Genomic DNA, 12,122 nt, shown 5'->3' on the forward strand with positions numbered 1-12,122 from the left:
CTTTCACGTTTCTTCCAGGTGGCAAAGACCGGGGGGAAAGAGGGACTTGAAGAGGTAACACTTATGAGGTTTAGGTAACCTGCCCAAGAAGACATAGCTAGAGAATGTCAGAGCCAAATATAAGTCCACATTTGCTTGATTCCAATATGCAGGCTCTTTCCACTGTTCTACACTGTCTTCCTGTTGGTGTTTTTGCTGGGGACTTTTAGTAATTCATGCAAGTTTCTGGATATTTTGTTGCTTTTAGAGGAGATAGAGACAAAAGTCTCACTACCTTGGAGCCCAACAGTTCCCAGACATAATATGTGGCCATTAGACATCAACACCAGCAGAACTGGTCAAGATTTACAGCTTTGCTCTGGAATTAAACTGATAGTTACTGTCTACTTTTCTCTTGTTACTACTTGTTTTATAGTTTAACATCACAGGAATATAGCACAGAAAAAAAAAATCCAGCCTCACCTCAGCTAAATCTTGAAAGATAAGACATCTTCTGGGTACCATTCAATGTCTTAATGTATAAGTTACGTAAATAAGCTCTTTGTTTTAGTCCAGTTGGACAAAGCATGGCTTTTAATTCAAATACTCATCACAAATCTAAGCTACACCCTACATACTTTAGATTCTCTACTATAACTGCTAATGAAGACCTTGCTTCACCATCATTTTAACAATGATGATGGTGGTGATGGGGGGGAGTGTGTGTGTGTGTGTGTGTGTGTGTGTATTTTATGTGTAAATGTCTGCCTGTGTAGTATGAAGAGGAATCAGTAATTGTAGAGTAGAAATAACAGTAAGCGTTAAATGAAAGTACTTTTGACTATGTTAGTGATGGAGAAATGGACCAGATAGGGAGGAAATGGGGAGAAAACTAGAAAGAAAAAGGAGGAGAAATGGGAGTAGAAGGAGAGAAAGATAGAAGGCGGGGAAAGAAGAAAGAGAGTAAGAAGGGAGAAAAACTACACTGACCCTGAGGACCCTCATTTGAGATCGTTCATGATGCATCACAGCCATCTGTACATAACACAAGAAATGAAAATGTATACTTCGAAGAGAAATTCGTATTTGGAGTTTACTAATATCAGAGTAGAATTGGAGCTTACAGCATAACTATACAGTGTCCTTTCAATACAAAGATAATGTTACTGACCCATTGCTAAAAAATACATAGATTTTGACACATTGTTCTGGAAATAGACATGGATTTCCATACCACACATGCCAATTACCTGCTCTTTTTTTTTTGCGGTACACGGGCCTCTCACTGTCGTGGCCTCTCCCGTTGCGGAGCACAGGCTCCGGACGCGCAGGCTCAGCGGCCATGGCTCACGGGCCCAGCCGCTCTGCGGCATGTGGGATCTTCCCGGACCGGGGCACGAACCCGTGTCCCCTGCATCGGCAGGCGGACTCTCAACCACTGTGCCACCAGGGAAGCCCCCTGCTCTTTCTTGTGCCTAATAACCTACATCACCAGGATGGAAGACTGGAGCTGAGATTTATTCCAAGTCTACGTAACTGAACAAAAGCAACTGGTTTGTCCAGTGACCAAAGCTCAGGGGCTAAACATCCATACCTGTCCATCGGTTCCAATGGTGCCTCCACAGTCCGTGAGCAGCTCTGACATGTCATAGTAGCTAACGAACTCCCATAAGCAGGCTTCCAGGTTCAGATTTCGGTAGAAGCGTAAGGTATTGGAACCCCTGATAGATGAGCTGTACTGGTAAGGATACGTCTCTCCAATTATTTCTGGATTTTTGGTAGCATCAGTCAAGAACCCGTGGTGGGTCTTTACTTCAGTATAATCCAGGAGGTTGGAGCATTTGTGGTTTCCAACTCGTGTGCCATCAGGGCTGAGGGTGAGCTCAAAGTTGGAGAGCTCCTTGGTGGAAATCACAGGGAGCATGCCTACAAGGGATTTTTGTAAATCACTGTTACCATTTTTACCAACAGCAAAGGGCTTTGAACACTTTATAATCTCTTTATCTCTTGAGAAGACAAGTGTTATAAAATACTGCAGAGCAGTGATTATAAAAGTGGTATCTTAGGACCCCGGAGGATCCCGAGAATATTTCAGGAGATCTATAACATTAAAGCTATTTTCACGACTCTAAGGTGTTATTTGACTTTTCCACGCTTATTTTCTCAGTAGTGTACAGTGGAGTTTTTCAGAGGCTAAAATAAATCATATATTGCAATAGATTGAATGCAGAAGCAGACATAAGAATCCAGCTGTCTTTTATTAAGCCAGACACTAAAGATATTTTCAAAAATGTGAAACTATGCCACTCTTTTGTTTTGCTTTATAAATTGTAGTTCTTTTTCTTAAAAGTATGTTTTTCGTGTTAACACGTAATAGATTTATTCTTATTTTAAAATTAATGAATAAATACATATTTAACAATTCCTCCATTTTAAATCCAGTAAATATTTATAGCTATAACCCACAAAACAAAAGGTCTTTGTGGCCATAAATAATTTTGAGGGTGTCTTCAGACCAAAATTTTGAAAACTACCACTATACGGTATAGGATAAGAGTTGGCAAACTTCTTCTGTAAAGAGCCAAACTGTAAATATTTTAGGATTTGTGGGCCACAAGGTCTCTGTTGCAACTGCTCAAAGGTGCCATTGCAGAGCCAGGGCTGCCATAGATGATTTGTAAAGGAATTCACATAACTGTGTGCAAGAAGACTTTATCATGGCCAATGGATTAGAATTTTATATAATTTTCCTGTGTCATGAAATATTCTACTTTCAAAGAAGAAGAATGTTTGGTTTCTTCCAAACATTAAAAAAATGTGAAAACCATTTTTAGCTTGCAGACCATACAAAAACAGGTAGAAGGCTAGATCCAGTCCATGGGACACAGTTGGTTGAGCTCTGGCATAAGCAATGCAGCAAAAAGGACTGTGAAAGAGCTCTTCTCTTGGCACCTTTTCCACCTCTCCCTCTTAGATTCTCTGGCCCCACAAAAGAGCTGGTCAGCTTCTGCGGAGCTACGGCTATCGAATGTTTCAGAAAATGCTAAGTCAAGCTCTAGGAGAAGCACAAGGGACCAATCTTTCTATCAGGAAGAACTATTATAGGTCTACCCCTCCCTGATGGTCCCTTCTGCCCTCTGCACATCTGAATCACACCTCCCATATGGGTCTAAAAGTAGGGTGGTCAAACATGGACCCAACATTACACTGTAAAGTAAGGAGGTGCAGATTTCTGTCCACCTATGCCCACCAGCATAAACGTGGGTTTGTAATAAGCAGACAAAGCAGAATTATGTCCTTTTCATAAGGCAGGTAAATTCTACCTTGTAGTTCCTAATATTGCCTAATGCTTCCTCTCCTTTAGGTACTTAAAATATAACTAACATACTAAGTAATAAAATTAATATTAATATACTTCAGGAATAAAGCAAATTAAGAGGAATAGAACTTGAAAATGTCTTCTGTACCTGAGGAAATGTTCATAAAATGTGGGTAAAGTTACTGACTCAGAAATTCTGGCCACATTTCCCTATCCAGAGAAAAATTAACATTGTTAATTGCATTTTTTAACCTTATTTTAATGCCTAGGAAATGTCTTAGTTGTTGCAATAAATACTGGGAAAGATTTATGATACTCCAGATATGAAAAAGCAAATAGGTGTTGAAGGCAGGGATTGAGATTCCAAATTGCTTTACTGTAAATCCAAGCTCAAGAGTTTTGAAGGCACACTGTGCCATTTCATAAAAGAGAGCAAGCACATTAACCAAGGCTTTGTTTCATTGTGTTGTGACATGTGTGAAATTTATCTAATTTTAAAGAATGCCAAAATTGTCAGACTTGAAAAAAAACTGGGCAGAAAGAAAGCAGAAACACTCAAAAGAAGCAGGACTTGAAGCTTAAGTTGCAAATTGAGCATTTATTGTATGCTTGGTTATTCAGAGTACAGGCAGACCTCAGAGATATTGCAGGTTTGGTTCCAGACCAACGCAATGAAGCAAATATCGAAATCAAGTGAGTCACATGAATTTTTTGTTTCCCAGTGCGTATAAAAGTTATGTTAAAATTTACTAGGATAAAGAAGATGTGGTACATATACACAATGGAATATTACTCAGCCATAAAAAAGAATGAAATAATGCCATTTGCAGAAACTTTAGATGGACCTAGAGATGACCATACTAAGTTACGTAAGTCAGACAAAGACAAATATCACTTATATGTGGAATCTGATTAAAAAAAATGATACGAATGAACTTACTTACAAAACAGAATCAGACTCACAGAGCTCGAAATCAAATTTATGGTTACCAAAGGGGAAACGTGGGAGGAAGTGACAAATTAGGAGATTGGCTTGGGATTGGCATATACACACTACTATGCATAAAATAGATAACTTACAAGGACCTACTGTATAGCACAGGGAACTTTACTCAGTTTTGTGTAATAACCTATATGGGGAAGAATCTGAAAAAGAATGGAAACTATATACATATGTATAACTGATTCACCTTTCTGTACACCTGAAATGAACACAACCTTGTAAGTCAATTATACTTCAATACAAAAATTAAAAACAAACTATACTGTAGTCTATAAAGTGTGCAATAGCGTATGTCTGAAAAGCAATGTACACACCTTCATTAAAAAATACTTTGTTGCTAAAAAATGCTAACTGTCCTCTGAGGGAGTCTTAATCTTTTTGTTGATGGAGGGTTTGAAATATTGAGAGAATTACCCAAATGTGACACAGAGACATGAAGTGAGCAGGTGGTGTTGGAAAAATGGCGCTGATAGACCTGCTGGAAGCAGGGTTGCCACCAACCTTCAATTTTTAAAAAAACGCAGTATCTGTGAAGTGCAATAAAATGAGGTCTGCCTGTATTCAGTAAAATAAAGCAGGTAAAGAGAAGCCCAAACCACCTCCATGGATTTGCTTACCCAAGTCACCTACCGTCTATGTGGGGCATGGTGACAGTGAGCTTGATGAGGTTTGTGTACTCTGGGTCCTCGGGACCCGTGTAGCGTAATTTAGCTGAGAAGGGTTCTGCTCCTACTATCCCTGGCACCCGGGGCTGACAAAGACCTCGAGGCAAAATGAAGACATTTATGCTAAAAGAAGATAACAGACAACACTTAAAGTAGATATTTTTAAATTGGCACTATTATTTTTCTGTGTACTTTAAAATTCTCTGAGAACTAAGGCACTGCTGAGAGTTGATATTATGAGGAAACAAAAGACCACGATGGGAGAAGTAATCCCAGCAGACAGTTCAATGGCTTCTTCTTAACATTTGGGGTATTTTATAAAGTTTGAGAAAACATAAATATTATTCAATGTGATTTAATTTATGCTGGACACCTGTTATGGTCATATTCACAAAATCGTCTTAACATAAAGTATAAACAGGCATAGTAAAAATGATTGAAAAACAACAGGAAAAAAGTAAGTGTAGTTTAATTAAATGAATGAGATGGTTACCTTAGAATTAAATCCTTAAGACTAGTCATAAAATTTACATTATTTATAATAAAACTAAAAATGCACTCATTCTAAAAAACAAAAACTAGCCTTCTTAGAATAGAGAGCAAAATATATAGTTTTCTCTATATATGTAATTTCTTACAGTATGTGTATTATAAATTATAACTCATTGTCTAATCTATCTATCTAAAATTTTAACATGAAAATCTTCCTCGTATGTTTGCTTTGAAAGCACTGTAATGTCTTCATTTTAATACCATGGAAGAGACCACCCGATACTGGATCACAGTTTCCAGAGAACTAGGCAATATATAATTTCTTTTCTGTTTGTAGAAAACAGATCAGAATCAGGCCCTAGCATCTGGGATGTCTGCTTTATTAATTGGGGGTGACTCATTTTAAGGCATTGTTTAATTTATTTTTGGTACCAACACAATAGCTTGGTTTTAAGAGAAATTTAAAAACCATACATTCGAATCCTAATAAAAGAACATGGTTACTCTACATGTTATCAATAAATATTGATCCTGAATATATAATGGTGGGAGGTGGTTCATATAACTTTTCTTCCTGCAACATATGTACATCTGAAGTGTTGTACACAAATGGAATTTTTATAAATAGAATCTTATAAAAAGACTGTTATTTTAAAACTCTGATTTAAACATTCTTCTGCAGAGTAAAGGATTAGTTTATAAAGTGGATTTCCTGTCTCGTCAGTGTTGTCTCCGGCCACATGTATTTTCCACCTCCACTGTGTCCAGGCTCTAGCCCTGACCTCAACCTCCCCTCTAATAACCAAGTATGGACACTAGTACACACCTCTCTACCTGGACTGTCCTTCCCCTCCTGCCCCAGCAAACTCCTGTTCAGCTAGCCACCAGCTGGGAGTGATGTGGCATCACATATGAGCTGCCCTGTCCAGATCTGACCCTTGCGTACCAACTGCTTCATCTCCTGATCTCCCTTCCTCTCCCTTTCATCCTGCCCCGTTTCTCTGCTTGTAGTTCCCAGAATACTCCATGTTTTTTCATGCTTCTATGAGTCATTGCTCATGCTTGTTTTCCCCTACTGTTTTCAAGACTCAGCTTAAGCATCTCCTCTTTGATGAAACCTTTCCAGATCCACTCAGGCTAGAACCCATCACTACTACTTTTGCATTTCTGTGTCCTGTCCAGACTAAAATTTGTCTGTGTCTTCAGTTTGAGTATGGACTCCTGGAAGGCAGGAATCCTGCCTTATTTTTCATATGACAGCCAAAAGCCTGACATATGCTCAGTGATCAAAAAATGCAAAATGAATAAATATTTGTTTTCTAATGAATATTTTTGCGAAAATAGATTATTATTTAAAAATACTTATAGAGGGCTCCCCTGGTGGCGCAGTGGTTGAGAGTCCGCCTGCCGATTCAGGGGACATGGGTTCGTGCCCCGGTCCGGGAAGATCCCACATGCCGCAGAGCGGCTGGGCCCGTGAGCCATGGCCGCTGAGCCTGCGCATCCGGAGCTCCGCAACGGGAGAGGCCACAACAGTGAGAGGCCCGTGTACCACAAAAAAACCCAAAAACCCAAAAAAAAAAAAAAAAACCCTTATAGAGTATTACGGAATACATGGGGCATTTGGAGGACTGAATAACTGGAAATTAGGCATATATAACATTCCATGGTATTCCAGCGACCTTTATGTGAAAACGGCCATGCACTACCTTCTTCTCTGCCGATGGTTACCGTAGGGCTCATCAGCTCCAAGCCTTCACTGCCATCGGCATTCACAGCCCGAGCCGCACACTGCACTCTGGAGCCAGGCTGGAAGTATATGGAGTCTAAACTGATCATCTTGGATGAAGTGAAAAAGGTGTCAAAGTCCACTTCTCTCATGGGGCTGGTCACTCCGTCGGGGCCCGCGGGTGCGCTGATTAGCCATCGGTACCGGGTCAAAGTGTCATTGATGTTCTCACTTGCACAAATGGATCCTGTTTTGTCATAGTCTGAATATTTAGGGTTGCAAGCCTATGGGAAACAAATAACTATGTTAGGGCCACAGTTTAGAACAAGGTGGAAATTACTCCTCTTAAGTTCTCTCTCCCTTAGTGTTTTCACTGCTACTTTTTTTCCATTTCTACATGTTATTCATGCAACTTTCAAATTCCTAGTCCTAGCGATGTTAGCTTTTATGAACTCTAATCTTGCATTTCAAACAGCTTATTAGCCTTTTCCACCTTTAACCTGATACGAGTAAAAGTGATACTCATTTCATCATCTCTCGAATCCTCAGAGTTGTCGAATCGTCCTTGTTCTTTTCTCTCTCCCTCTCTTCTCCCTCTCATCTTGCCCCCGACATCCAATGGGTCAGTGAACTTGGTTGATTCTTTTTGTAGGATGTCTCTTAAGTTGGTCTTTTCCTTCCCATTCCAAGCAACACCTTTCTATCTAATTCAGGGCCTTTCTCGTCAGGTGACCACTGTTGCCATGGTAACACTCCAATACAACCCCTCTTCTCATGTCATTCTTCTGTGCAAGAGCTCCCTGCTACCCAACAAATGAAATGCACATTCCTTAATATAACATTTCAAGACCTCTGTAACTTGCACCGTATTATTATTTCTGCCTTGCTAATCCAATAAACATTTGTTGTATACCTATTATACGTAGGTCATTACACCAGGGGTATTGCAAAGTAAGAATAAATGCATCCCAGTTTTTGCTCATAAGGAGCTTATAATTCATAGCTAAGAGAAGGCAATTGAAAAAGTAACTATAATATGCCATTTGTAAGGCAACCACTTCATCCAGGAATGACATTTCCTTATGAGACTCTTTATTTTTTTAACATCTTTATTGGAGTATAATTGCTCCACAATGGTGTGTTAGTTTCTGCTTTATAACAAAGTGAATCAGCTATACATATACTTACATCTCCATATTCCCTCCCTCTTGCGTCTCCCTCCCATCCTCCCTATCCCACCCCTCTAGGTGGTCACAAAGCACCAGCTGATCTTGGAGATTAATCCTTTGTCAGTTGCTTCATTTGCAAATATTTTCTCCCATTCTGAGGGTTGTCTTTTGGTCTTGTTTATGGTTTCCTTTGCTGTGCAAAAGCTTTGAAGTTTCATTAGGTCCCATTTGTTTATTTTTGTTTTTATTTCCATTTCTCTAGGACGTGGGTCAAAAAGGATCTTGCTGTGATTTATGTCATAGAGTGTTCTGCCTATGTTTTCCCCTTAGAGTTTGATAGTGTCTGGTCTTACATTTAGGTCTTTAATCCATTTTGAGTTTATTTTTTTGTATGGTGTTAGGGAGTGTTCCAATTTCATACTTTTACATGTACCTGTCCAGTTTACCCAGCACCACTTATTGAAGAGGCTGTCTTTTCTCTAATGTATATTCTTGCCTCCTTTATCAAAGATAAGGTGACCATATGTGTGTGGGTTTATCTCTGGGCTTTCTATCCTTTTCCATTGATCTATGTTTCTGTTTTTGTGCCAGTACCGTACTGTCTTGATTACTGTAGATTTGTAGTATAGTCTGAAGTCAGGGAACCTGATTCCTCCAGCTCCGTTTTTCGTTCTCAAGATTGCTTTGGCTATTTGGGGTCTTTTGTGTTTCCATACAAATTGTGAAATTTTTTGTTCTAGTTCTGTGAAAAATGTCAGTGGTAGTTAGATAGGGATTGCATTGAATCTGTAGATTGCTTTGGGTAGTAGAGTCATTTTCACAATGTTGATTCTTCCAATCCAAGAACGTGGTATATCTCTCCATCTATTTGTATCCTCTTTAATTTCTTTCATCAGTGTCTTATAATTTTCTGCATACAGGTCTTTTGTCTCCTTAGGTAGAATTATTCCTAGATATTTTATTCTTTTTGTTGCAATGGTAAATGGGAGTGTTTTCTTAATTTCACTTTCAGATTTTTCATCATTAGTGTTAGGAATGCCAGAGATTTCTGTGCATTAATTTTGTATCCTGCAACTTTACCAAATTCATTGATTAGCTCTAGTAGTTTTCTGGTAACATGTTTAGGATTCTCTATGTATAGTATCATGTCACCTGCAAACAGTGACAGCTTTACTTCTTTTCCAATTTGGATTCCTTTTATTTCTTTTTCTTCTCTGATTGCTGTGGCTAAAACTTCCAAACTGTGTTGAATAATAGTGGTGAGAGTGGGCAACCTTGTCTTGTTCCTGATCTTAGTGGAAATGGTTTCAGTTTCTCACCATTGAGGATGATGTTGGCTGTGGGTTTGTCATATATGGCCTTTATTATGTTGAGGAAAGTTCCCTCTATGCCTATTTTCTGCAGGGTTTTTATCATAAATGGGTGTTGAATTGTGTTGAAAGCTTTCTCTGCATCTATTGAGATGATCATATGATTTTTCTCCTTCAATTTGTTAATATGGTGTATCACATTGATTGATTTGTGTATTTTGAAGAATCCTTGCATTCCTGGAATAAACCCCACTTGATCATGGTGTATGATCCTTTTAATGTGCTTTTGGATTCTGTTTGCTAGTATTTTGTTGAGGATTTTTGCATCTATGTTCATCAGTGATATTGGCCTGTAGTTTTCTTTCTTTGTGACATCTTCGTCTGGTTTTGGTATCAGGGTGATGGTGGCCTCATGGAATGAGTTTGGGAATGTTCCTCCCTCTGCTATATTTTGGAAGAGTTTGAGAAGGATAGGTGTTAGCTCTTCTCTAAATGTTTGATAGAATTCGCCTGTGAAGGCATCTGGTCCTGGGCTTTTGTTTGTTGGAAGATTTTTAATCACAGTTTCAATTTCAGTGCTTGTGATTGGTCTGTTCATATTTTCTATTTCTTCCTCGTTCAGTCTCGGCAGGTTGTGCATTTCTAAGAATTTGTCCATTTCTTCCAGGTTGTCCATTTTACTGGCATAGAGTTGCCTGTAGTAATCTCTCATGATCCTTTGTATTTCTGCAGTGTCAGTTGTTACTTCTCCTTTTCAATTTCTAACTCTATTGATTTGAGTCTTCTCCCTTTTTTTCTTGATGAGCCTGGCTAATGGTTTATCAATTTTGTTTATCTTCTCAAAGAACCAGCTTTTAGTTGTATTGATCTTTGTTATCATTTCCTTCATTTCTTTTTCATTTATTTCTGATCTGATCTTTATGATTTCTTTCCTTCTGCTAACTTTGGGGTTTTTTGTTCTTCTTTCTCTAATTGCTTTAGGTGCAAGGTTAGGTTGTTTATTTGAGATGTTTCCTGTTTCTTAAGGTAGGATTGTATTGCTATAAACTTCCCTCTTAGAACTGCTTTTGCTGCATCCCATAGGTTTTGGGTCGTCGTGTCTCCATTGTCATTTGTTTCTAGGTATTTTTTGATTTCCTCTTTGATTTCTTCAGTGATCACTTCGTTATTAAGTAGTGTATTGTTTAACCTCCATGTGTTTGTATTTTTTTTACAGATCTTTTCCTGTAATTGATATCTAGTCTCATAGTGTTGTGGTCGGAAAAGATACTTGATACGATTTCAAGTTTCTTAAATTTACCAAGGCTTGATTTGTGACCCAAGATATGATCTATCCTGGAGAATGTTCCATGAGCACTTGAGAACAATGTGTATTCTGTTGTTTTTGGATGGAATGTCCTATAAATATCAATTAAGTCCTTCTTGTTTAATGTATCATTTAAAGCTTGTGTTTCCTTATTTATTTTCATTTTGGATGATCTGTCCATTGGTGAAAGTGGGGTGTTAAAGTCCCCTACTATGATTGTGTTACTGTCGATTTCCCCTTTTATGGCTGTTAGCATTTGCCTTATGTATTGTGGTGCTCCTATGTTGGGTGCATAAATATTTACAATTGTTATATCTTCTTCTTGGATCGATCCCTTGATCATTATGTAGTGTCCTTCTTTGTCTCTTCTAGTAGTCTTTATTTTAAAGTCTATTTGTCTGATATGAGAATTGCTACTCCAGCTTTCTTTTGATTTCCATTTGCATGGAATATCTTGTTCCATCCCCTCACTTTCAGTCTGTATGTGTCCCTAGGTCTGAAGTGGGTCTCTTGTAGACAGAATATATACGGGTCTTGTTTTTGTATCCATTCAGCCAGTCTGTGTCTTTTGGTTGTAGCATTTAATCCATTTATATTTAAGGTAATTATCGATATGTATGTTCCTATTCCCATTTTCTTAATTGTTTTGGGTTTGTTATTGTAGGTCTTTTCTTTCTCTTGTGTTTCTTGCCTAGAGAAGTTCCTTTAGCATTTGTTGTAAAGCTGGTTTGGTGGTGCTGAACTCTCTCAGCTTTTGCTTGTCTGTAAAGGTTTTAATTTCTCCATCAAATCTGAATGAGATCCTTGCTGGGTAGAGTAATCTTGGCTGTAGGTTTTTCTCCTTCATCACTTTAAATATGTCCTGCCACTCCCTTCTGGCTTGCAGAGTTTCTGCTGAAAGATCAGCTGTTAACCTTATGGGGATTCCCCCTTATGTGACTCTTAAACTATTGACATTTTCATCGGACAATCCCAAACCTTCCCTCACAGGTGGAGCTGCTGTTCTATCTCCTAGTTTGTATAATGGTCACATCATGCCTTATAGTAGAGTGACTGATTCTTATATATTTTTCTCTCCCTTATATTTAAATTCCTTGAGTGTAGAGTTCATATCTTATTTATTTTTCTCTCAGTGACAAACCCTGAGATA

The 12,122-nt window shown here is 38.4% G+C and overlaps 1 protein-coding gene across 1 annotated transcript in view; it reads right to left on the reverse strand.

The window, feature by feature from the left end:
* FREM2 (FRAS1 related extracellular matrix 2) overlaps positions 1–12,122 on the reverse strand; it is a gene marked incomplete at both ends in the record, with an annotated part of 147,238 nt that overhangs the window by 17,055 nt on the left and 118,061 nt on the right. The window contains 3 exons of the mRNA XM_079721954.1: positions 1,574–1,905; positions 4,932–5,063; positions 7,168–7,471. Coding sequence (XP_079578080.1) covers positions 1,574–1,905; positions 4,932–5,063; positions 7,168–7,471 — 768 coding nt within the window. The remainder of the gene's footprint in view (positions 1–1,573; positions 1,906–4,931; positions 5,064–7,167; positions 7,472–12,122) is intronic.

This window comes from Hyperoodon ampullatus, assembly GCF_949752795.1.
Source record: "Hyperoodon ampullatus genome assembly, chromosome: 16".
Taxonomy (NCBI): Eukaryota; Metazoa; Chordata; class Mammalia; order Artiodactyla; family Ziphiidae; genus Hyperoodon; species Hyperoodon ampullatus.